We start from the raw sequence: 24,428 nt of genomic DNA, 5'->3' as shown, positions 1-24,428 counted from the left end.
CTTTTCCTCCATCAAGGACCTTCAGAAGTTCTCTGAGTGTGGCTTTTGTTTCAAGTGGGGACCCTGCCATCTCCCTCCAGAAGGTCCCAGCAGTTCCCTGCTTGGACCTCCTGCCCCTTCTAACCCACGGTCCTTATGGCTGCCCACAGGGCTCCCAGAGCCCAGATCTGTGTCACCACCCCTACCAGCCCTGCACCTCCGGCTCCCACTGCCACGGCTGCCTCTGCCGGAGCCTGATCTGGAGCCGTCCCCCCTTGTAGCCTAGGAGGACCCCACCTGACCCTTGCCTTCCTGGTTTTTGCTAGGCCAAGCTCCTTACCTCTTAAGTCTCTGCACATTCTCTTTTTTTTAAGATTTTATTTTTAGAGAGATGGGAAGAGAGGGAGAAACATCAATGTGTGTTTGCCTTTCACACACTCCCCACTGGGGACCTGGCCCGCAACCCAGGCATGTGTCCTGACTGGGAATCAAACCAGCGACACTTTGGTTCACATCTGGTGCTCAATCCACTGAGCTGCACCAGACAGGGCTGCACATTCTATTTCCTCTGTCTTTGTGACCCTTCCAAGTGGCTGTTTGTCCTCCTTTAGCTCTCGGCTTAGCTGCCACCTCCTCTGGGACTGGGACTTTTGCCGTGATGACGACAGTGGGCCAGGCACTGTCTGCCAGGCCCGTTGGAGTTCTCTCTGGGTCTCAAAGGAAACATGACTACAAGCCCGACGGCCACACGTTCCACTGTAACCCCCAACCCTTTGTGCGTGGAAAGTGTCTTGGGGTGAATGTCCCAAGTGCTGGCACTTAAAGTGATACCTGAAACTTTTGGGCTAGGGATTTAAAGCCACGTACTTTCTGTCTCCTTGCTCTGTTGGACCCTGAAGTTGTGTATCAAGGTGGTGAGACCCCCACCAGCCTGGAGCCCTGAGTATCTACATGGAGTTGAGCCCCACATGCTACCTGGGCTTGCCTGAGAAATGTGTACGGTGTTCAGCCACTAAGACTGGGGGCTGTTTGTTACACGGCAAGACTTAAGCCACACTGCCCGATACAACACCCATTTCTCACAGTAGATCCCCATAGTATTTCATGCATGAGTGATCTTGTCCAGATCAGGAAAAAGCAAAGACTGACCCATGGTCACACAGCTAGAAAGTGACCTGCAATGACAGTTGCCCAAGAGCAGCAGCAGTGCCCAGTCCCCAGCCCATGACAGGAGGCGACTGTGATAAATACATTTATTTCCCAAAGTCCCTCTGCCCACCCAGCCCCACATCCAGCAGGGGAGGACATGAGATTCAGGGGTACTGGGCTCTCTGGTTTGCACACCCTTCCCCCAGGAGTCGGGCCAGGGGTGCAGGAAGGGATTCTCAATAGACCACCTCGTACACAGTGGCCTTCTTGTCCCCTGAGCCCGTCACGATGTACTTGTTGTTCCCGGAGATATCGCAGCTCAGCACGGAGGACGACTCCTTGGACTGCAGCGGGCGGGGGGCGGGGGGGGGGGAGTGGGAGACAAGGCGGAGGTGAGGCGTGGCTGACGCTGCACAGGCTGGTGCGGCTCCCGACCACCTGCACGACGTCCAGAGGGAAAGGCAAGGCCTCTGGGGCCACTGCCAGCCTCCGAGGACGAGCCTAGGGTCAAGGTGGGGCCAGGACAGGACTTGGGACAGAAGAGCCCAGAGGGGGAGCCAGGAGCAAATGGGCAGCACGAGTTCCACAGAGGGTCCTTTCTGCCCCTGGAAAGGGCAGGACCTCTGTTATCTGGACCTCGAGAGAGAGGCCATGGGCGCACTGCCCCTCCCCGGGACACCGAGAGGGTGGCACCTGGCAGACCACACGGGCACCGCAGGGGGCTGAGCTCAGAGCGTGGCCCGCGGCAGCGCTCGCTCCGCAGACTCTTCCTGTCAGGGGCACACCCGGAGGTGTTCCGGCTTCGCCTGACGGCCAAGTAGCCTATTTTGCTGTGTATGGCACATACTTTTTTGCCCACATTTTTTTGGGAAAAATAGCAATGTGTATTATATGTGGGTAGTACTTAATTCCATATCTATATCAATGTTTTTAACTTTTATTTATGCTTATGTATTAAAAGTGTAACTCTAGAAAGCAATAAGGATATCCACATGCAAAATAATACCCTGGAATACAACAATCAGTTTTGTTTCTAAATATAATAAGTAACTGAATTACAAAATTAAAACAAAAGACTTTTTTCCTGCAAGTTTGGGCCAAAAACGTGGGTGTGCCTTATGCACGGGACTACATTATACATGGCAAAACAGGTCAGTCAGTCATCAGCCAGTACGCCCAGAGGCCAGCCCTGGCCGGTGTGGCTCCGTCGGCTGGAGTGCCATCCCGTGGGTGGAGGGGTCGCAGGTGTGATTCCCGGCACACACCTCGGTTGCGGGTTTGGTCCACAGCCGAGGTGTGTGCGGGAAGCAGCCGATCAGTGTCTCTCCCCCTCTCCCTTTCGCCCCTTCCCCCTCTCTAAACTCAGTGGGCATGTCCATGATGAGGACAGAAAACAAGTCCAGAGGGCAAATAAATCAGCCTCACATTCTTATTTCAACAATCCTTTAAAATGTGAAAACCACTCCGCGCCCACTGGGATGACTACAATAAACACAACACAATAGTAAGTGTTGCTGAGGATGAGGAGAATTTTGAACCCTCCTGTGCTGCTGATGGGAATGGAAAATTTGGAGAATGGCCTGGCAGTTCCCACGAAGACTGAATTGTTATCGGCGGCTCCACTCCCAGACAGACGCCCGGGAGAAGTGAAAACGCGCCCACGCGGAAACACGTGTGTGGAGGTGCGCAGCAGCGTGACTCGCAGCGGCCAAAAGGTGGGAACCACTGAGTGACCGTCCACAGATGAATGGGTCATGTGTGGTCTGTTCATACAATGGAGTGTTATTCGGCCTTAATAACTTTTTAAAATTTACTGATTTGAGAGAGAGGGAGGGAGGGAGGAAGGGAGAGAGAAACATCGATTTGCTGTTCCACTTACTTATGCATTCATTGGTTGACTCATGTGTGCCCTGCCGGGGACTGAACACACAACCTTGGTGTACCGGGACAATGCTCTAACCAATTACGCTGCCCAGCCGGGGCTTTTCAGCTTTAAAAAGGAAGGAAGTTTTGACACCTACTACGAAACAGATGAACCTTGAGGACATTCCACTCGGTGAGAGCCCAGACACAAAAGGGCAAACACCGTGGGGTCCCAGTCCTAGGAGGCCCCGGAGGAGTCAGAGCCACGGAGATGGAAGGAGGAGGGTAGGTGCTGACAGGGTGTGGCACGACAGCGTGAATATTTAATACCACCAAACTGTGCAGTTAGAGACGGTGACGCTCCCAGACTTTGTCATCGTTCACCACAATGAGAAGGGACACAGGCTGTGAGCCAGCGTGGCCTGTTGGCTGAAGTTCAAGATGGGGCTTCAGCAGCCGCCGGCAGGCGAGAGGCTTGGAGGACCCCACCCCAGGCTTCACCACCAGTGCAGCCACCTTGGGGCCCCCGCACACAGCTCCCTGCCAGGGGCGGGCTCCAGCCGGCCACATACCTGGAAAATGCTGGCTCCATAGGGCGTCCTCCAGGCATTGAGCAGGTTGTCCTTCCCGGTGCTCACGAACCACCGCCCTGGGGGAAGGAGAGCAGGTCAGAGGAGGGAGGGTTGGAGAGAGCCTGGGGCCGTGGGCTGTGGCCTGGCCTCTCCCTTCAGGGCACCGCTGCCCTCCTTCGGACAAGGTCCCTTAGGGAACTGAGGCTCGGTCCTTCTGTGTTTCCAGGTGGTAAAGTCAAGGCCCCACGGCTCCATCTGGTCTTCAAGAACGGGCTGCCCCAAGGAGGGGGCTGGCCAGGTAGAATACACCAGGCCCAGTCCCATCTGAATCTCAGTGAACCACAAATTGTCTCTAGTGCCATGTGTCCCAAGTATTTCATGATTGTTACTTTCTCAGTAACATGTGTCCCATGCAATATTTGAGACATACTTATGCTAAAAATTACCTTTTTTTTTAGTGTAAATATATCCCATGCAATATTTGGGATGTATCTGTACTAACAAATTGGGGGCTTTTTATTGTAAGGATGCCCTGTGCATTTGGGACATGCTTATGCTAACAAATTATTTGTTGTTTATCTAAGATTCTGATTTAACTGTTTTTGTCGTTGCTGTGTAGCACTGTCTTGTTTTGGCAGCCCTCTCTCCGAGAGCTGCAGCCCCACCCCAGTCCCAGACAGACACACCGCAGGAGGCGAATTTCAGGGACAGCACACAGCTCTCATGGAGGTGCAGCTGGTACTTCTCCGGCTTGCGGACGTGCAAGATCTCAACATTACTGCTCTCCATGCCGACGGCCAGCCAGTCCTGGTTGGGGCAGTGGCCCAGGGAAAAAATCTGGGGGTGAAGAGGGAAGAGGTAGGGTCAAAAACCCTTTGGGATGGTGGGAGATGCCCGGAAGACAGGGGCTGGGGGAGGGGAGGGGTCCAACTCTCTCCCTCCGTGGCCCCTGCACAGAGAGGCAGCTGGCCCAGGGCCCGGAAGCAGCAGGCAACTGCATGTCAAATCATTAATATTAATCAGCATTACACGGAACCCCGGGGCCTCACATCCATTATCTGCTCTGAACGCACAACAGCTCTGGGAGGGAGGGGAGGGGTGGGTGGGTGAAGCCGGGCGAGGACAGTGGCTGCCCTTGAGCAGATGGTGGAAAGCAAACCGAGGCCAAGTCTGGCTCAAAGTCAGGCAGCAAGTCCAGCAAGTCCGTGAAGGACCAGCCCTTCTGACTCCCAGCTGGGAACTCTCCCTACGTGCCAACACCTCCTCTCGCTTTGATTGGAAATGACCTGGTAGCCTCCTCATTCTGTGCCTCACCCCACAGGAGGCACAGAGAGGAGTAAGGCCCTGTTCCATCCTAAACCCCGCGAAGTCTTACTGACAGGTGACACATGTATGGAAAGAACTATACGTATATAGCAGAGAGAAGACTGCGAGGTTTCACAGGTCCCCTCCTGGCCATGCAGAAGTGTTCCTGTGTAGAGACAGGTGCCCAGGTAGGAGGGGAGAAACTCACCACGGGATCCCCTGATAGGTACACAACCCATCTGAGTTTCAGAGATAGAGGATGGACAACTATGTCCACTTGCACCCCTGACTTCACTGCCAAGAAAACACTCAAGCAAAAAAGAAGGCAGAACAGAAAGAGTTGGGGAACAGAAGTGTTGGGGGCTTCAAGGAGGGGGCAAATTGGATGGGTTTTGAAGGATGAGTAGGAGTTTACCAATTTGTGGAAGGAAAGGAGAGTCCTGTCAGCCAGAGGAAACAATCAGCAGAGAGAACCAGAGGTGTCACAGGCATGGGGGGTTTGAGACGTGAGAATGGAGACCTTACACGACAGTCCAGGGGGCTTCCGCCCCGCCCCCAGACAGTGGTACGCTGAGTCTGGGTGCAGGGAACCTCAAGCCCTGTCCCTGACTTCGCTCGGCCCTGAGAAGCCCCCTGTTGCTGTCCAGCTCCCTCCCTCACAACATCCCCTCATCAGAAACCCCTGTGTGCCCAGCTCCTCTGTCAGCCTCCACCTTCCCCCACAGATCAGCAGCTGCCCTGCCCCATGGTGAGTCCTGGGGTGGGGGCAGTCAGAAGCTCTCAGCAGGATCAAAAGAAGGCTGGGTGGAGAAACCAGCTACACAAGAAGAAACAAAGGAATGGGGGAGCGGGCTTGGCGAGAGCATCTGAGAAGGTGACCTGAGGGTCTTAGCAGCCCCACAGCATGATATGAATCAGCTCCTTTGTGGTTCCCTGTGTCTCTGGAGAATAGAGGGGAAGGCCTGTGTCTGAAGGACAAGAAAGATGAACACAGATAACAGGTATCTGGTCCTGCCCAGCATCTGGAAGTGGGTGCCTTAGGGGGAGAAGGGAGGCCACGATCCTGAGCTTCTACCCCCCTCCCACCGGACACCAGCAGGCACCTGGGAGCTGAAGTCATGCTGCTGCAGCTGGCGGCCCTCCCGCAGGTCCCAGCAGCGCACGGTGTTGTCCAGGCCCCCTGTCCAGAGCCGAGTGCCATAGTCAGAAATGTCAATACAGCTGGCACCATCCGTGTGGCCCTGGAACTGCCTGGAGGGAGAAGGGCCCAAGCATCCATCCTGGAGTCTGTGCTGCTCCAGCATCCTCCAAGGCCACTCTGCCCCCACAGCACAAAAGAGAAGGAGGCAGGGGCTTGCCCAAGGTCCCAGGGCGCATGCCACCCACCTAACCATGGTCTGGTTCTGCAGGTCCCAGACCACGATGTTGCCGTCACTGCAGCAGGAGAAGCAGACCTTGGCGTCGGGGCTGACAGCCAGGGCGTAGCAGGCGGGGGCTGAAGAGGTCAGCTCGGCCTTGATGCGGGGGGTCGGCGCTGCCAGGTCCCAAATGGACAAGGTGCTGGCCTCACCGCCCACAATAAGGCTCCGGCCATCTGGCAGTAGCTTGCAAGAACGAATATAATTGTCCCGATTCTGGGAGCAGAGAGAAGGGCGTGTGGTTAAACCCCCAACCTTCCCTCTAGGAGCCCACCTGAAGAAGCTGCACCCCACCCCTGGTTAGCATGTAAGTCCTCCAGGTTGGCTTATAAGCCCCACCTATTAGGCTGTAAACCCCAGCCATGGGGCTATAAGCTCCAACCCACTGGCCTCTAAGCTCCTTCTCACAGACTTCAACCTCTGCCCCTGGCTGGTCTGTAAGTTCTCTGCATTGACTAATAAGCCCCACCTGGCTGACCTACAAGCCTCACCCCACTGACCTACAAACCCCACTGACCTACACCCTGGTTTGCCTATAAGCTCCATCCCATTGACTGATAATCCCTGCCCCTGCTTGACCTGTAAGCGCCAAATGTTGGTCTTTGGCTTGCAAGCCCCGCCCCTGTGAGTCTGCCTGCCCTGCCCCACCTCACCAGGCAGTCCAGCTGGGCCACTGGTGTCTTGGCGCCAGGCTGGCCGACATCCCACACCTTCACGCAGCCCTTGCCTCCCGTGTACACGTGCTGCGTGGAGCCACTGATGGTGACTGCGCAGACCACCTCGCCGTGAGCCAGCGTGTGCAGCTGCCGCGCATGCCGTGGGATGCCGGCGCCCACCAGTGCATCCGATGGGAAGGGCACAGGCTGCATCTGCCCGTCCGCAGACACGTGGAAGGAGTAGGCCCTGGACAAGAGGCGGGCATGAGACGTGGGGGGAGGGGCACCCCAGAGGGCATGGGGGCGCTCTGTACCCTCTTCCCAGAAGGCAGCAACGTGCCTCTGCCTGTCTGGTGCCACCCCCCCTTTGCCACCATTTAGGGAAGGGAACCACATGACTAAAGGGGGTGTGGGGCAGTCAGTGTGGCACAAAAGAGGAAAAGGAATCTATGAGGTGGCCCAGTGCATGGAACAAGCACTTAGTACAAGTCTGTCCACAGAGATGCCTTGAGTTCCAGAGAACGCTGTCCAGTAGTGGCTACCAGCCACGTGTGGCAAGTTAAACATTTTAGTTCCTTGGATGCACTGGCCACATTTAAAATGTTCAAAAGCCACAGGTAGCTGATGGCAATGAGACCGCAGAGCAGCCGGTGTAGAATGTCCCCATCACGGATGCCTTGGGCCAGGTCATTCCCTGTGGGGGGCCATCCAGGCATCTGGGTGTTGAGCAGCATCCCTGGCCCCCACCTGCTAGAGGCTGGAGGCCCTCGGTTGTGATAACCAAATATATCACCAGATGTCATCAACTGTCCCGAAGCGGGGGGACAAAACATACCCCTGTTGAGAACCACTAGTCTAAACTTTGCTGGTTGCCTACCTTTCTCTCCAGAGAGAAGGAATAAGAAAGAAGGGAGCAAGTAGGCCTGAGGTAGGCGGGAGCTCCAGGGGTCTTACAGAAGAGACTTTCTGGAAAGGCAGCAGGGGACCCCCAGCCCCACTCCACCGTGGAAGTGCCTCAGAGGAAGCAGGGAGCCCAGCCTGGTACTCACGGCTTTCCCCCAGGGATGGTGGGCAGGGAGGAGGAGATGGACGACCCTCGGAGATGTGGGTGAGACTCAAATGCCATCTGCCAAAATGCCAAAGGGGGTGTCACGGGGCAGGTGACTCAAACCTGCATGTGCCCTCTCCTGTGCTCCCCCCGCCAGCTCCCCCTCCGTTTGCCAGAGGACCCCCAATGTGTTTATTAGCCCCTTCCCAAGAAGACACAGACGCCCTCCCCTCTCCCATGCCACCGATGGGAGAGGCTTTCACAGGAGGGAAGGCCAAGGTCTCTGTCCAGGGAACCCCAGAGCCCTGGAGCTGGGAGGATCCTGACGCATCTTCCAGCCAATGCTCGGTGTAGGAGTCTGAAACTACAGCCCCTGCTTGTTTTTGTGAATGAAGTCGTGCGGGCACGCAGCCACACTCGTTCATTTATGTGTTGTCTGTGGTGGCTTCTGAGCCATATACAGGCAGACTGGAGTAGTTGTGACAGAGACCAAAATATTTACTCTCTGGGCCCTTACAGAAAACATTTGCTGACTCCTTTTCTATGACATCTCTTGCAAGTACCCACCCAGCCTCCAGCCTGCCTCTGAAGGCACCTTGATCCACGCGGGGACGGCTCCTCCTGTCAGCCGTCTGTCCCGCACTGCCTTCTGGGCCGTGCAGGCCCTCCACCTTAGCGTGGGGTCTCGTGCCTCACTCCTTCGACTCCTCCTCATGGAGCGCCACCTCCATCTCTCTCCCCAGGCTAGTCCTTTGCAATCTACCAGGGTTGTCACTGTCCCTTAAAAATTAGGGCTAACAACAGACAGCATCTGCCAGGTGGCTGAACGGGAGCCCCGTGGCTGGGGCTGTCTGTTCCTCTTAATGCTGCATAATCAGTTGCTCTTTCTACAGGCACAGGCGCTGATTGGTATTACACTGTGGAACTACTGAGACCCTCAGACTATCTTCCCACATGCACTCGCCAAGCCAGGACTCCCCCCTTGTCCCAACCCCTTGTTTTCCTTTGTGTAACTGGTTTTTCCTCCCAGCCTCCAGTTCTCGGGCCCTGCTGACACCTCCTGGCATCTACACTGAGGACTCACCATGGGGGAGCGTCCATATACCACAGAGCCGCTGACCTGGGGGGACAGGTGGAGGCTGACGTAGGAGCTGGGCACAGAGAGGTCCCCATTAAGTGCGCTGTGGGAACCCAGGCTGAAAGACGCGGTGAAGGGACTGGACAGGGTCAGGGGGCTCCTCAGGGCTGCGTGAGAAGAGACAAAGGCAGGTCTTCAGATACCTTGGACCCGGACCCTCCCCCCACGGCCTTGGGTACCAGCACCTTGGCCTGTCATCTGGGGCTCCCATGCTCCGACCTAGCACTCAGCATGCTCTGTCAAATCTCCAGACAGTGACGGATGCCGTTTCCTCGGGCTGGTATGCCTCCTCCTTTCCTTCTGCAGTTTCCAAACCCCTACTCATCCCTCAAAATCTAGACCCAATGTCTAACGACGTCTCAGGAATGACCTTCAGCCTCTCCAGTCCACCCTTGGCCTCCAGCTTCTCCTATCTTGGGCCCCTCCTTCTACCCCAGCTGTGAGCACACAGGACCGGGAGTTTGGGGATCTGGTACTCTTCCCACCACCTGGGAGCTCCTTGAGGGCAAGCTCCAGAGCTGATTTCTTTCTGGAACCCCAAAGCCAGCACAGGACTGGCCAGAAGACATAAAAGAAGAGCACTGCCAACCCTATATTATTAACGGGGAACCTGAGGCTCAGAGAGGTTGGGTCCCTTGCCCAAGGTCACACAGCTGATGAGTGTCCAAGGCTGGCCTCAAATCCAAGCCTGACTCTAAATCTTGTCTTTCCAGTGCACTAGGCTGAAGCCCCTGAGTAAGTCACTTCCCCTCCCTGAGCCTCAATTTCCCCACCTGTCAAGCCAAGACATAGAAAACCAAGGCCCAGAGATGGCGTCCAACTCAGTCATGAAAAGGGCAGAGGCAATGCTAGGGCTGGAATGCAAACCTCCTGCCTCGCCCACCCCCTGCCGCTTTCTAGAACTCCTCCAGAGAGAAGACCTGCTCTGGCAGGGACCAGTGGGTGCTCACCAATACTGTCTGTGGAAGGCGTTGGCTTGGCAGTGAGCTGGCGGAGGTGGCTGACCGAGCTGGGCCCCGGGGTGGATGCATCCTGGGGCGGGGAGGAGTCGCAGGACTTGGAGGCAGGGGTGCTGGCCGGAAGATCATTCTGGGGGGAAAAGGCAGTACTGAACACCACCAGGCACCTGGTGCCCTGTGGGCCAAGGATCTGGTCAGAAATGGATGGGAGAAGGGAGTGGTAGCCCTGGTAGACTGGGCTCATGGAAGGTGGCTACACTGGCAGTGTACCTCTCTGCTTTCAGACACCTTTAGACGTGCGCACACCAGGAGAATGGGACCCATAGCTGACCCCCTGGGCACAGGGACACATGGCTATCTGCACACATCAGAACGCCAGGCAGGCATGTGGGCATATGCATGGCACACGTGCATGGCAAAGGGAACCAACATGCACATGTATGGTGAGGACTGTACATGCATATAAGGTGTGTGGTGTGGATACATGGTCAGGAACGCAGGTGTAGACAGAATGGTGCACAGTGGGCCCACGAAAGGGCATACCCTGCAGCGAGTGGGGGACCCCAGAAGGAGGCGACAGGCAAAGTTAGAGGCTGTCGGATCCCCTGGGGACAAAGAATGGGAAACTCTGGGATGAGCTCATGACACTGGAGGCCATGCAGCATTTTCCCAGACGAAGGAACAGAGAACCCAGTACTTTCCTTCCCCACACAGGGAAGGGGATGTCCCCCACAGCCATTCCTCCCCGTAGGGACACTGGAGAAAAGGGGGAGCCAGACCCCCACACAGGAGCATGCTGTACTGTCTTGGCTTTCTGCCATTGCACACTTTGCCTTTTAAGAGACTTCGCATCTTTGTCTTGTGACGGTTGCATCTTAGCTTTCCATCACTAAATGACACACATTGTGACCACCAGACCCACACCCCCACGAGAGGAAGTGGGCGGGGAAAATGTGTGGACAGGGGCTTCTCCCTTAGAAAAGAGCTGCCCCACCCTTCTGATCTGGGGTGGGAGGAGGGCACGGGAGGAACAAAGTGAGCCCCAACCTTGATGGTTGCCACGGCAACCTACTGGGAGAGTAGGCCTAGAAATTGAAGCAATCTCCCAAGTAGGTTCAGGGCAAGGGTCTGGGGGAGACTTGGGGGAGGAAGGGACAAATAGAGCTGAATTAAGAACTCCCCCAGGGGCCCTGGCTGGTGTGGCTCAGTGGATTGAGTGCTGGGCTGCAAACCAAAGAGTCGCTGGTTCGATTCCCAGTCAGGGCACATGCCTGGGTTGCAGGCCAGGACCCTAGTGGGGAACACATGAGAGGCAACCACACACTGATGTTCTCTTATTTCTCCCTCCCTTTGCTTTTCTCTCTCTCTCAAAAAAAAAAAAAGAAAAAAAGAAAAAAGAAAGAAAAGATTTCCCCTAGGGGAATACTCTTAAGTGGTCTCTATACCTGGCATTAAATCTGGGAAGAAAAAAGAAGCTGTTCTAATATCAATCCTGGTTCCTGGTGGGGACAGCATCTCAGGTTGGGGCTGGTGTGTCTTCAATGCTTCTCAAAGGCAGGGCTGAAGTCTGCCTTGGGAATGGCCCATTCTGCAGTTCCAATGCTTATTTTCAGGGGATTTCTTATTTATTGCAAGAGATACTTGACTTCCCCACAAGATGGTGAGTTGCCTTTTAATATTCATTAACAAAGTTTACTTAAGAAATTTTCTTTTAATGTTTATTTAGATGCAACAGATTGAGTCTATTTAGGAAAGATTACCTGAATAGGATTTTAAGACGGTGGCCAAATAATCTGGAAGGGGGTGTTGGGCCACATCAGCCTGGCCAGTTTGTCATCGCATATCTAGTGGGATTGTATCTGTTTCCAGGCCCCCAGGGTGAACAAAGTGAGTCTCAAGACCTCCCTTACTCCTTACCAGGACGAGCTCCTTGGCTCTGGGGAGCGGTGAGCTGAGGCTGGAGGCCAAGGAGGCTGGACTTTCCACAAGGTCCCGACGGGCAGGGACACAGATGGGCGCCTTTCCACACGGGGTGGAAGTTGGGCTGGGGGGCTCTGAAGGCTGGTCCTGGGTTTGAGGAGGTGATGTTGAGTGGGGTAAAGTGGGTGAGAGAAGACAGCCCCTCTCTGGAGTCCTCCAGAACCCCACCCCAACCTCTGGATAGGACATCTGCAACCCACCTTGGGAGGATTATGAAACCTCCTGTGCCTCAGCTTACTCATCTGTGAAATGGGTTTAATGAGGGGGCCTGCTCTCTAAGAATAAGCAGCAATGACTTATAAAGGTTTGGTTTTGTTTCTCCCCATTGGAAAGATGGGGAAGAAGCAGCAGGGGAAGGAGGGGCCACTCCCCCAAAGCCACGTGGTGAGCCAAGGCTTGATGCCATTGCTGCCACTCATCTCCAGTATGTCCTGGCCCTCCGTTTCACCACAATGCTATGGAGGGGTGTTGGCCTGAAGTGTCTGGTGACCCCTGCTTCCCCTGGCCCCAGACATCCCACAGAGGGGTCCAGTAACCCCACTCCCTCTGGGCCCGCCACACCCCAGAAAAGCCACCACTTGCTCTGTGCCCAGACCTAGTTCGCCACCTCTGAGTCATGGAGGTCAGAAGTTGAGGAGGCTGGGCCTCAACTCACCTCATCCACCACCAGGTTGTAATCACTCTTGTCCTCGTCGCTCTCCTGGGGGAACATGGAGGAGAGAGCTCACCCTGGCCGGGCCCCTACCCCTGCACTCCCTTACATCTACTCAGAAAGGGGAGTATGCACCAGCAGGTCCTGAGTTGGACAGGAATTCCGGGGCTACAGCAGCCCATTTGCTTAGTTTGGAAGGGAAGAAGGATTTGCTCAGTGCAAGGGAGGGCTTGGGGGTGGGAGGTGGGGGACAGGCGGGTGGAGAGGGTGGGTCACTCCTGGAAAAGGATGAAGGAGATAGTGCTGAGTGCCCATGAGTTGCTGTGTGGCCCTGAGCGCTTCCTAGCCCTCCCTGAACCTCAGTTTCCTCTTCTGTGTGGTGGAGGAGGGGGTGAGAGTCATTCAAACCTCCTTCTCACCCAACCATGTGCCCACCCACTCCCATCCCCATGGCCCCAGCACAGATCTTATCCCCTCCTTGGTCTCCTGGCCTGCAGCCTTGCCCCTTCCAGGTAGCCTTCCAAGCTCCAGAGAGATGTTCCTAAGACCTATCCCCACATTTGCTCTACATCCTTCTATGGCTCCCCATTGCCCCAGGGGAGAGACACGTGTTGGGCTGCCTTCTGGTGTGGCTGGGAACCAAGGGAAGACCAAAGGCTGCAGCCTGGAGGCCACATCCACCCAGTGGGTGGGTTTCCTTTGACTTCCTTATCCCCGGTTTTCTTCTTTAAAACAACATTAGTTGCTGATATTTATAAAACAAGCTATTATATTTAATAATTTTTTAAAAAAAGATTAAAGGCTTCTCTGAGAAACAGCAACATTGGCCAACACTGGGCTCACCAGACAGGTAGGACCAGGTCACAGCTGCCCCTCTAGATGGGAAAAGTGCCCTCCAGCTGGCCACACTCCCAAGCCTCACTTTCAGCACGACCCCTGGGGCACTAGAGTTTGAAAGTACAGGAGCAGCAATCCCTCTGACAATGGGAGAGGAGGTCCCAGACCTCCAGGGAGGGGTCAGGGGCAGCTTCCTGCAGGAGAGAGCAATTTTTTGTGTGTGCCTTGATGGAGAAACGGGTTTCTGAGAGGCAGGGGAAAGGGATTCTAGGGTGAGGGAACAGCTAGAGCAAAAGCCAGGAGGTGGGAAAACAGTGTGTGGTCCAGGCTTAAGTGACTAAAGAATTAAGCCTGGCTCCATAGGGTCTCTTCTGATTGACCAGTGCTCCATGAGCAATGGGGAGTTATGGAAGGCTCTGGAGTGAGAGAGTCATGGACACAGCTAGCTCCAAAGGGTGGGGCTTGGGACTGGTTGAGGCTACATGTGCCCACCCCAGTCCTGTCTTGCCCCTACTCACATAAGGTCCTGACAGATCTTTTTCCTCAGCTTGCTGTTTCCCATTGCCACCTGGGCCACCTGGCTGCTCCTCTTCCACCACACTTTCAGGGGGCGAGGGGGATGCACTCTGCAGAGAGATAGGAGCCAGACAGGAAGAAGGGTCAGGACCTGGGCCCCAGACCGCATCCTGGCCCAGCCAAGCCTGAGTATCCCTACCGCTGTCGTTAGGATCTGTGAATCAAGCAACATGCCTGGAAAATGGGACCTTCTGAATGTCCCCAGACATCGCCCAGTGTCCCTTGGGGGACACTAGTGCAAGTTGACATGAGCTGTAAGTGCAAAATGCATTTGGATCTGGAGTCCTAGTTCAATAAAAATAATGTGAAATATCTTATTCATAATTTTTATGTTGATATCAAGCTGAAACATTTTGGATAAATTACATTAAATAAAATATATGATTGGAATTAATGTCACCTGTTTAACTTTTTTAATGTAGCTACTAGGAAATTTACAATTGCATAGAAGATTGTGGAGATATCGGTACAAGGCTAAACATGATGAAGTTGCAAAGAACCACACACAAACACATACGCAGTGAACGCACATAAAACCGTGAAAGCTGAAGAAGCACAGTGGGTTCTACGAATGTAAATTTCCTAAACTTGATACTGTGTTTTTGTTTTGTAAGAATTTGTCATTGGGGGAAGGTGGGTGAGGAGTACCCTGGACCTTCCTGCACATTTCTCTGCAACCTCCTGTACATCTACAATTATTTCAGAATTACTTTTTAAGAAATTACATATGGGGCTCACATAGTATTTCTGTAGGGTAGTGCTCTTGTAAACAATAATATTAATTGGATAATGGATAAATTAATGAATAGAAGTATGGAAGAATGCTACTAGAGGCATGTGTTCATTTATTCAATTGCAAAATTAGCTCAAGGTTGGAAAATTTAAATAAATAAAACTTAGCCTATGGGCATCTCCTGGCCAACACAGTTTGAAAGTTGGATGTGGCCCCTACTCAGGGGATAAGAACAAACTCAGAACAGCTTTAGCCACACATGAATACAAAGCAAATGTTATGTAAGAGGGCAAGTCCCTGGATGTCCCTCAACTTACCCTGCTTGGGGCTCTCTCCACTGCTGGGTTGGGGGCGAAGGAGCGAGAGAGAAGGAAAAAGAATGAGGGTTTCACTGCCCACGGTGCCAGACATGGTGCACATCCCTCTACAGTTTATAAAGCCCTCTTCCCAGTTCAGAATCTCCCTTTTCCTTCCAATACCCTTCCAAGGAGTGGATTATCCCTTCCCCATACCAAACAGATAAATGCCCAGAGACGGTCAGTAATTTGCCCAAGGACGCACAGCCAGTTGGAAGTCAAGGGGCCCTGCAGCCCCCTTTTCACTCCCTCACACTTATGTGAGTTTGGTGCTCTGAGCAGGGCGGCCTGCCAGTCCTCCCCCACCACACCACACCCCTGGGCCAATGCCACCCTGCACTGCCTACTTACCTCTGGACCCCTCGGCCTCCACACCTGCCCGGTCCTCCTTGGCAGCCGCGGCCAGCTGAGCCTGGGCGGCCAGTGCTCCGGACAGGGCCAGCAGCCCCGTGGCACTGCCACCCACCAGCCCAGATGGGCGAGGGGTGAGGGGCACAGGGGGGGCGTGGTGGGACAGCGGCTGGAGCTGCTGCTGCTAGAGAGGAGCAGGGGTGGGCCAGGGGCAGGTGGGGGGGTCGGGTGCCCTGTAGTACCCTTGGCCCAAGAGGCCGCTGAGAGTGGGGACAGGGTCCACCCAGGCCAGCTGCCCACACAGCACCCCCAGCTTTGGCACCTACTGATACGGGGATCTGGGAGTGGGGTCTCCCCCCGGCAGGGCAGGGGCCAAGAGACTCACCCCAATGAGGCTGTTCAGCTCCCCCACAGTCACCTGCTTGGCACGCTCCATGGCCTGTAGCACCTGCTGTTGATGCTGGGAGGTGGGGGATATGGAAAACGGGGTGCTCAAAAGAACCCCTTCACCCCTTCGGGGGGGCTGGGAGCCCCCATCTGGCCGGGCAATGCCCTGTGGGGCCTGCATTCCTCTCCCACCCTCATCCTTGCTCCGGTACTCGGTACTTCACTTCTACCCATCTCTCCCTTTCCTTTAAATATTATGAAAAAGAAAAAGAAACAAAACACATAAGTGCAGTTAAAACTAATAATTATAAATTGGGGCTTATAAATTGGGATCTCCTCGCGGCACTGCTGACACTGGGGCTGGACCGTTCTCCGTGGGTCCGTCCTGGGCACTGTGGGGTGTTAAGCAGCATCCCGGCCACACCCACTGCGTGCAGGGGCCACCTCTGGTGCGACAACCACAGGTCTGCCCAGACATTGCCCAGTGCTCCCTGGGGGCAGGATCACCCTCAGGAAAGAACCGCTGTATAAATTAGACCCATACACACACCAACCACCCAGGTCAGGAAACACGAACGGGCAGAACCTGGGAGGCCCCGTGTCCCCGCCCGCCTGCCGCAGTGCCCTGCTGCCCTCCCCTCCTCCCTTCCGCACAAGGCTCTCTTGTTTTCCTGTGTGGTGTTCCCACCTACGGCCGCCTTCCCAAACCTGCCTGAATTTGTCCATGTGGAACTATTTTGTCCCAATCCTACGTTCTCTTTTGTGTCTGGCTTCCTTCACTCAACGTTCTGTTGTAAGCCTTATCCACGATGTGGTTGTGCTGTGCTCAGCGTTTGGCGCTGGAGAACTTTCTGTGATGTGATGATTAAAATCCCTCTATCTGCTGTTGGATACAGAGGCTACGGGCCACACGTGGCTACGGAGCACTTGAAATGTGGCCGGTGCAACTCCCACACCCTTCTCTCTGTCTCTGTATGTCTGACTCCCCTAGGGACCTCCTGTGAGTAGAACCACACAGTGCTTGTTCTTCAGTGTCTGCCTTATTTCACGGAGCATCATGTAAGTGCTCACTTTTATTTCAGGTGCTTACTAAGCACCAGCATTGTCCTCATCGCGTTCTGTGTATCAGCTGTTCTACACTTCACAACAGAGGTACAGAGAAGATAAGCAACTTGCCCATGGCCACGGCACACAGCCGAGATTCCGATCCAGGCAGCCTGGCTCTGGGCTTGAGCCCCACTCCTCATCCTCAGCCACCGCCCATCTTGGAAGCCCGTGCCCCAGCCAGTGCCCCAGCCCTTAAGCCACTCAGCAGAACCAGTGCCTGAAGCACACAACCCTTCCCACATCCTTCAGCCTTCTTCCAGCTCCCCTCCCGCCCGCACCAGGCCCACTCACCTCCTGGGTGAGGAACGGGATAATCTGAGCGCAGATGCCACTGAGGCGCTTCACAATCTCGGCCTGGTAGGAAGTAAGTGGGAGGGACCTTGGGTGGGGAGGTCCGCTGGGAGTCCCAGGTTGGAGCCCTGGCTGGACCTGTGTGCCTCTCTGGGTCTCGTCTGCAACCTGGGGCTGCAGCCGGTGCAGCACACGCAGTGGGAGGGTGTTGCGATGTGATACAACAGATACACACTTGGTCTCTGTGCCCAGTTCCTGGCATAGACTCCTGAAACCCTTGGGTTTCTGAGTGAAGGGGGTATCTTTGATTACTTATAATAAGCCCTTTCAACCACACTTGAGTTTATTCAAGGACTGCGGCTTTCAGCCCCATCCCCTGACCTCCAAGGAGGGAGAGGGACTAGGACTGAGTTAGTCACAGATGGCCAATGATCTGATCAATCACGTCTGTGTACTGAAGCCTCTAGGTGGCAGAGACGGAGTAGGTGCTTCCAGGTATCCACGACCACCACGCCTCCAACCACAATGCCTCCAGCCCAGAAGTGCCCCAGGGTCTGCTGTGGAGGTGGCCAAGCTGGACACTCGGTAGTACGGTGGGGAAAGGCAGGGGCCATGGCCCTGATTGAAGGGGTGGGTGATGAGATGACAGTCCTTTTCGAGGTGCTCGTTTGCCTTCTGATGCTGGCTCTCCCCTGGGTCTGAACACACACCTCAGAGGGTGCTGCTCCACTGCCCCAAGCGTCAGGGACCCCAATGCCAGCACAGCCCAGCGAAGCAATGGTGGCCACCAACAGCATCATAGAGGAGGCCCCAGGAGCCGAGGCCCCAGGAGCCAAGGCCCCCAAGACACACAGGTCAGGCTGCACAACCAAAGCCTAGTGCAGGGCTCACAGCAAAGCTGCCACCCCTGGACTCCCCCAGCCCAGGAATCCCTAGGACTGAGGCTGAAATTCTTCAGCAATTAATGCAGGTGGCCAGGGCCTGGCGCCATGACACCACTGGTTCCCTGAAAATGACCTAGTTTGCTGGCTGGGAGCAATAGGCACAACTCACTCACCAAGGACAGCTGCTGGAAGATGGCACCCAGACTCTAGCAGCCTTCACCTCCCTCCCAACTGTGTTTGCTACTGCCACACGTCCACAAGGACTGGTCCCCCTAACCCCCTCTGCCCACCAGGGTCAGAGCCAGGCCCCTTGGGGCTGGACATAGGCAGCCCCTCCTGCTGCCCCTGCTTCTGTGGCACGACCAGATCCAGTACTGGTCCTCCTTCCCTCTGACCGCCACTCTAGGTCTGGCCAGCCTCACCCTGCTCCTCAGTATCCTGGCCTCTGCCACGTGCCACCCATAGTGCTTCTGAAGGCTCTTGGCAGTGTGGCTAGCCGCTCCAGACCTCACTCCCCATGACACGGTGGGAGCTGCTGTCTGTCCAGGCTCTCTTCCCTGGCCTGCCTCTTCTCACTATCCTGGAGCCAACCCTGCACGGAAGAGGCTGAAATTCAGCCTCTCCAGGGCCAGGCGGGGGCCCCTCCCTCTGACCTCCATGGCTCTGAGCCACCTTTGAGGGTGGCTGGCCCTCAGCCCCCACTGACAGTCAGCTCCTCCTCGAAGGTCAGGCAGCTGCTGGCACTCTTGGCCCTGGGCACAGCGAGGCCACGCCCCTGGGACCAGCTTAGTGTGCCTGAGGACCCAGCCACCTCTAGTTCCTAATAGCTCGTTGGGCTGATTTAGGGGCTGAAGAACTGTGGGGGAAGGGCGGGCTGGGAGGGGTAGAGGGGGTTCTCTGTAACATGTGCAGATTAAATAACTGTGAGGTTTAAAAAAACTCTAAAAGATAGGGTACAGAGAGCTTCTGGAGTGGGGGGGTGGTGAGCATGCAGAGGTGCCGGGAGGGTGGTGCCATGGCGAGGCCATGGAAACTCCGAGCCCTGCCCCACAGCTCGCCCTGTGCACCTTTCCATGTAGCTCTTCCTGAGTTATAGCCTTTATAATAAACAGGTAATAGTAAGAAATTTCCTGAGCTCTGTGAGCAATTTTACCAATTATTGGACCCATGGAGGAAGTGGTGGAAACCCCCCAATTTATAGCTAATTGGTCAGAAGTACCAGTGGTCCAGACTTGCAGAGGGGGTGGCCCTGTGGGGCTGAGCCCCAAACCTATGGGGTCTGCACAGACTCCAGGCAGGGAGCATAAAAGTGGGGCTGAATTGCAGGACACCCCACTGGTGCCAGAGTTGGAGAATTGACTGGTGTCCAGAAAACCCACACTTAGCGGTGGAAGTATAGAGTGAGAAGAGAGTGGCCTTACTTGTAGGTTTCATCTGGGACAGGGTTTGGGCTGGGGGTAGCCCATTAAAGCTGAACAGAGGGGCGGCCGTGTGAATGGGGAAGGGGGTGGTGGTGGCACATCCAGGTCTGTGCACGGTCATTCTGTGCTTTGCCTCTGCCTGGCTTTCAGGGGTGCTGTGTGCTGTGTGTGTCAGGGGTACAGGTGTTCCCACCAGGAGGGCAGAACCAGCCTCCCAAAACCTGAGCCCTACCCCATGCCCACCATCCATAAGGAGGTCTATTTATTTCATACACCCATGGGACCACATCATGCTCCAAAAAGACACTTTCCCTCCAGACCAGAACCCACACACACTTCCGGGAAAGCATGCCAGGATAGACACCCCCCAGCACCTTACATTCCTAGCCCACCTACCCAGAAGACCTCACACTAGGCTCCACCCATTGACTCTGATATTCTGATGGAGAGAATCTAAAATTCCATCAACCTCAGAATCTCCATCCTATGAGAAGCCATCAAAGAACCTTGAGGTCAGTCTCAGGATCTCAGAGTCAATCTTGAACAACTGAAGTCAGTTTCAGAACTTGTGGTTCTAACTCAGAACCTTGAAATCACTTTCAGAAGCGTAGGAGAGTCTCAGACCTTCAGAACCCTGGAGCCGGCCTCAGACCCCTCACAACAGCAACAGAGGCTCGGGGTCACCTCAGACCCTGAGGGTCTGCACGCCAGATTCGCCAGGGTGAAAGGGACCTCCAGCACAGTCCATCTGGCCCACCCTGGGACAGAAGTCACCTCCACAGCCTCCCTGACCTGGCTGCTGGCCTCCGGCTATGAACCTTCCTTGACACAGACACCTGGCCCTGGCTCACTGCTCCCCTCTCTGCTGGACAATGACTTTAGCTGCAGCACAAAGTCTCCAGAAGTTCAGAATCAGTCTTCTATCCCAAGGCTAAAATCTGGCCCCCGGGTCCCAGAGATTTCAGGTTAAGACCCCTGTTCCCCAGTCCTGCCTTGCCCCAGACTACCCTAGTGCTGGGTCCCCCTCACAGCCCCCTGACCCCCCTCCCTCCCTACTGAACACCCAACACAGTTACCTGCTTATGCATTTCAACGTTGAGCCCATAGGACATCTCATAGTACTGCAAAGGAAAAGCCAGTTGGAACATCCACTGTGCCGCTGGATGTCCAGCCCTGCTCTGGGCGACTCTGGGTCTTCCAGGAGTCCCCAGGTTGGGTGATCACAGAAGGACACAGATCATCACAGCCCCATAGGACCCCCTAGAGGGAAGCAGGGCCCCTCCACTCTCTCCAGGGAGGTGGGGTAGGTGGTACCCAGAGAGCCTGAGCCCTCAGAGATGCCTGTAAGGACAGGGGGCATCCTTGTCTTATTGTCCTTAAGAGCTGGGAGGATCCTGGGAGAAAGAGCCTAGAATCCCAACCAGCCCACTATATGGATAGGGAGAATGAGGCCCTAAAAGGAGTGAGGACATACCCCAGAACGGCACACTGAGTCCACATTCACACCCAGACCCTCGCTTCCCACTCCTCCCACGCTGGCATGCTGACCCCCTCACCATGACATAATGTCGCTGCATTTCAGTCTTCTCACTGGCCAACTTCTCACATTCCAGCTTGAGGCTGGGAAGGAGACAGGGCATGGGGGCCCCACTCTTTCTGCCTCCCCCAAGGGAGGCCCGCGGACACCCCATCTGGGTCAGTTTCCAAAGTGATGGGTTTGACTCAGCCCTCCCCACTTCCCTACAGCCCGCGCCCCGTCCCAATCCCTCCCCACTCAAACTGCCCCAGCACCAAGTGTCCCCATCCATCCCCCCCGCCCCCCGCCCCGCTTCCACCTGGAAGCCCTCCGCTCAACCCTGGGGGTCCTCCCTTCTCCCCGCACCCAAGAGGCCCTTGTCTGGCCTGGCCCCGCCCCTCGCCCCACTGGCCCTGTCCCTCTCAGCGGGCTCCCAGGTGAGCACGCAGGTGAACTCCCGGTCCCCCCCGGCGGGGCGCCCCGCCCCCCTCACCTGTGGTACTGAGCCTGCAGGAACTGGAATTCCTCTTTGATGCGGTCGCATATCTCCAAGATCGAGAACTTGAAGGGCTGGCCGGACTGAAGTGGGGCCTGGGGGGGACGTCAAGGTCTGAGTTCCCGGGCGCCCGGGACCCCCCACCCCCGCAGTCCGGGACCCTACTCACCGGGTGCCTTCCCTGGGGGTACATCCTGCTGATCCGGGAAGCTCACTTCGCGCCGGAATGTGACAATGTGGGGGTTGGCGGGGGAGAGGCTGGGGGTGGGGGGCAGCCCGGAGAAACAAGCCAGGAGCCGAGGCGGCGTGGGGCGGGGGACCCCGGAGTCCCCCGCGTCCCCCGAGCTAGCGCGAGAGGTCGCGGGGACTGAGAGGGGCGCCGAGGCCCACTCCCCCGGGCAGGGGCGCGGGGCGGCGGTCGCGGAAGGTCGGCGAGCCGCGGCCGGGTGTCTGAGGCGCGGGCGGCGGGCCGGGCTCCGAGCCGCCTCCCTCCGGCGGGGCTCGGCCGGGAGCCGCGGGCAGAGCCGCCTTAAGGTGGCGCCGCCGCCCCCGGGGCCCGCCCACCCGGCCCACCAGCCGCCCACCCAGCGCCCTCCCAACCACGGGCCTTGGTCCCCGGAACCCACCCCCTTCCATTGACCAGTGCCGGGTGGGAAACTGAGCCTCGCGTCCAATCCCACACACGTCGACCTCCCTCTCCCTCCCGGAGAGCACAAGAGAGAAAAAGCAAGGAAACAAATACCTGGTGGCCCAAGGTGGGGAGTCGCTCGGTGGGGAGAGGAGCTGTTTGTGGTCAGAAATGGCCTTTCTGAGGACGTGAGCTAAGACTTAAGGATCAGGAGGAAGCAGCCTTGCCAAGCGCTGGCAGGGAAGCCTCCCCCAGGGGAAAGAGAATAATAACCCATGCAAAGGCCCAGAGGAGGGAAGGAGGTGCTGGGCAGATCCAGGTTCACCCCCGCTCTGGGCTTCGGTATTGTCTGAAAATGGCAGGGTCAGGGGCTATTTTTAAATGAGACGATGCATGAACAACCCTCAGCCTGGCATGGCACACAGTAAGCTCCCAGAAGTGGGAGTTGGTGTTCTGATTGCCACCACCAGCAGACTGGTCTGCCTCCCCTTTCAGGCTATGGGGTCCTAGAATGCAAAGTCCCAGTGAGAATGGAAACTGAATCTCTGCCATCAGACTGAGGTCCCTGAGAGTAAGAGCTCCACTCTCCACCACAGACCTCAGACATCCAGTAAGTGTCCTTCAACATTCGCCTGGGAGGTGGGCAATTCTTATTCCCATCTTTTGTATGAGAAGCCTCGTGGTCATTCATTAAGTCAATCAACAAACATGTAGAGTGCCTACTGTGGACCAGACACTGCTCGAGGCTCTGGGGCTCAGGAGGGAGCAAAACAGAGAAAAACTCTTGCCCCTTGTTAATGTCTACACCTATGTCAGTAGGTGAGTGAGTGAAAGCATACAGAAGTCTTTATTGGACTTGTGAGTGTCACTTTCCAGCCAACAAATTTACTGAGCACCTACTATATGCCAGCCATCCTTTATATACCAGGAATATAAGGGCACCAGGAATATAAGGGTGGATGAAGGAGAACAGATTCTGGCCTTGTCTGAGTTCGTGGGAGAAAAGATCACAGCTTGGTAATTATAGAATTACTTGTGTGCACAAAGGAAAGGTTTAGGGAGCAGTGACAGAAGTAGACAAGAGGGAACCTGTTTATCAGGGGTGTCTGGGAAAGGCCTCTGTAAGGAGGCTAACATTGGAGATGAGACCTGAAGGATAAAGATAGAAAGCCACAGGAGGGGAAGGAGGAGAGATCCAGAGAGTGCGTGTGTGTTGAATGGGGTACTCCATGGTTCCCTACAGCCATCAAAATACAATCCACACAGCCCTGCACAAACTCCTCCTTGTCTTCCCCTACCTGATCCCTTCCCTCTCACCCTCATTCACTCTGCTTCTCCTCTCCTCACTGTTCCTGCAACTCACCAGGCACAGCCCTGCCTCAGGGCCTTTGAACTGACTTCCCTCTCCCTGGACAAGGTTCCCTTGCTTCTCTGTCATTCAAATCTCAGCTCAAATGTCACCTCCTCAGGAAGGCCCCTGGCTGGCCACCCATTTAAGCAGCATTCACCATGTCATTTTCAAATATTGCATCCTATTCTCTCTCTTTCCAGCTCCTAAAAGAGTTTGTTTTGTTTTTGACATGATCGTGTTTCTTCCTGGATTGTTCTAGTCGTTATTTGTCTCCTCCTAGTACTAAGCTGTGTGCGGACAAAGCCTGTCTTGGTCTCTGCAGAGCTGGCACACAGTAAATGCTCAATAAATAAACAGGCATAAGGATGAGAAGAAACAGCTGATATAGCTAAAGGCAGCAATCACTGGCCACACTCCTGCTGGGAAATACTAAGAAAAAGGGAGTTCCAGGATTCCACAGTGCTTCTGGTTCAGGATGGGCCTGGGGGGACGGGGCGGCGGTAGTGAGGTCTGTGAAGTCCCCATTTAAAAACCTTTCCAGGCAGCCTTTCCTCCCCCTGCCTCCATACCCTCCTGACTACTTTCATGAGGATGATTCTAAGCTCTGGTTCCATCCCTGGTCCCTACCCTGAGACCCTGCCACCAACTAGGCATCTCCCCTGGATGCCCCCCAGGCCTATAGAACAAGCATTTTCCCAGACCTGTTGGCTCCACAGTCCACCCTGATCCCCCAAGACACAGAGTATCAGCCTAGCCTCCCCTCCCGCCATCACCT

At 55.5% G+C, this 24,428-nt stretch overlaps 1 protein-coding gene and 1 pseudogene across 6 annotated transcripts; one reads left to right on the top strand and one right to left on the bottom strand.

The window, feature by feature from the left end:
• Positions 1 to 1,218: 1,218 nt before the first annotated feature.
• On the bottom strand, positions 1,219 to 22,162 carry TLE2 (TLE family member 2, transcriptional corepressor). 6 transcript variants are annotated; one of them, XM_045830900.1, is made up of 20 exons: positions 21,844 to 22,162; positions 21,672 to 21,769; positions 21,219 to 21,282; positions 20,739 to 20,783; positions 17,358 to 17,420; positions 15,958 to 16,032; positions 15,573 to 15,756; positions 15,183 to 15,205; positions 14,075 to 14,182; positions 12,723 to 12,767; positions 12,005 to 12,154; positions 10,079 to 10,217; positions 9,075 to 9,235; positions 7,992 to 8,068; positions 6,940 to 7,189; positions 6,255 to 6,502; positions 5,972 to 6,119; positions 4,250 to 4,400; positions 3,564 to 3,640; positions 1,219 to 1,472 (listed from the first exon to the last, which is right to left on the bottom strand). In XM_045830900.1, the coding sequence occupies exons 1-20, from the start codon at positions 21,865 to 21,867 to the stop codon at positions 1,365 to 1,367; spliced, it is 2,238 nt and encodes a 745-aa protein (XP_045686856.1). In that variant the 5' UTR covers positions 21,868 to 22,162; the 3' UTR covers positions 1,219 to 1,364. The 6 variants fall into 6 exon arrangements, with proteins under 6 accessions (XP_045686856.1, XP_045686862.1, XP_045686857.1 ...); XM_045830906.1 differs by having other exon boundaries at positions 9,111 to 9,235; XM_045830901.1 differs by having other exon boundaries at positions 15,183 to 15,202.
• On the top strand, positions 17,900 to 18,706 carry LOC123813878 (annotated as a pseudogene).
• Positions 22,163 to 24,428: the final 2,266 nt, after the last annotated feature.

Source organism: Phyllostomus hastatus, unplaced genomic scaffold (assembly GCF_019186645.2).
Source record: "Phyllostomus hastatus isolate PE091 unplaced genomic scaffold, TTU_PhHast_1.1 phas_contig_159, whole genome shotgun sequence".
Classification (NCBI taxonomy): domain Eukaryota; kingdom Metazoa; phylum Chordata; class Mammalia; order Chiroptera; family Phyllostomidae; genus Phyllostomus; species Phyllostomus hastatus.
The sequence above is the reverse complement of the archived record's forward strand: the minus strand, read 5'-3'. Positions and strand labels throughout refer to the sequence as shown.

What these genes read in the sequence shown, in the direction of transcription:
- TLE2 (XM_045830900.1), bottom strand. Translation starts at nt 21,867, where the DNA reads ATGTACCCCCAGGGAAGGCACCCG. An exon ending in ACCCCCAGGGAAGGCACCCG is followed by an intron (nt 21,770 to 21,843) that starts GTGAGTAGGGTC and finishes CGTCCCCCCCAG; the next exon opens with GCCCCACTTCAGTCCGGCCA. An exon ending in GGAGGCCGAGGGGTCCAGAG is followed by an intron (nt 15,206 to 15,572) that starts GTAAGTAGGCAG and finishes CCCCCAACCCAG; the next exon opens with CAGTGGAGAGAGCCCCAAGC.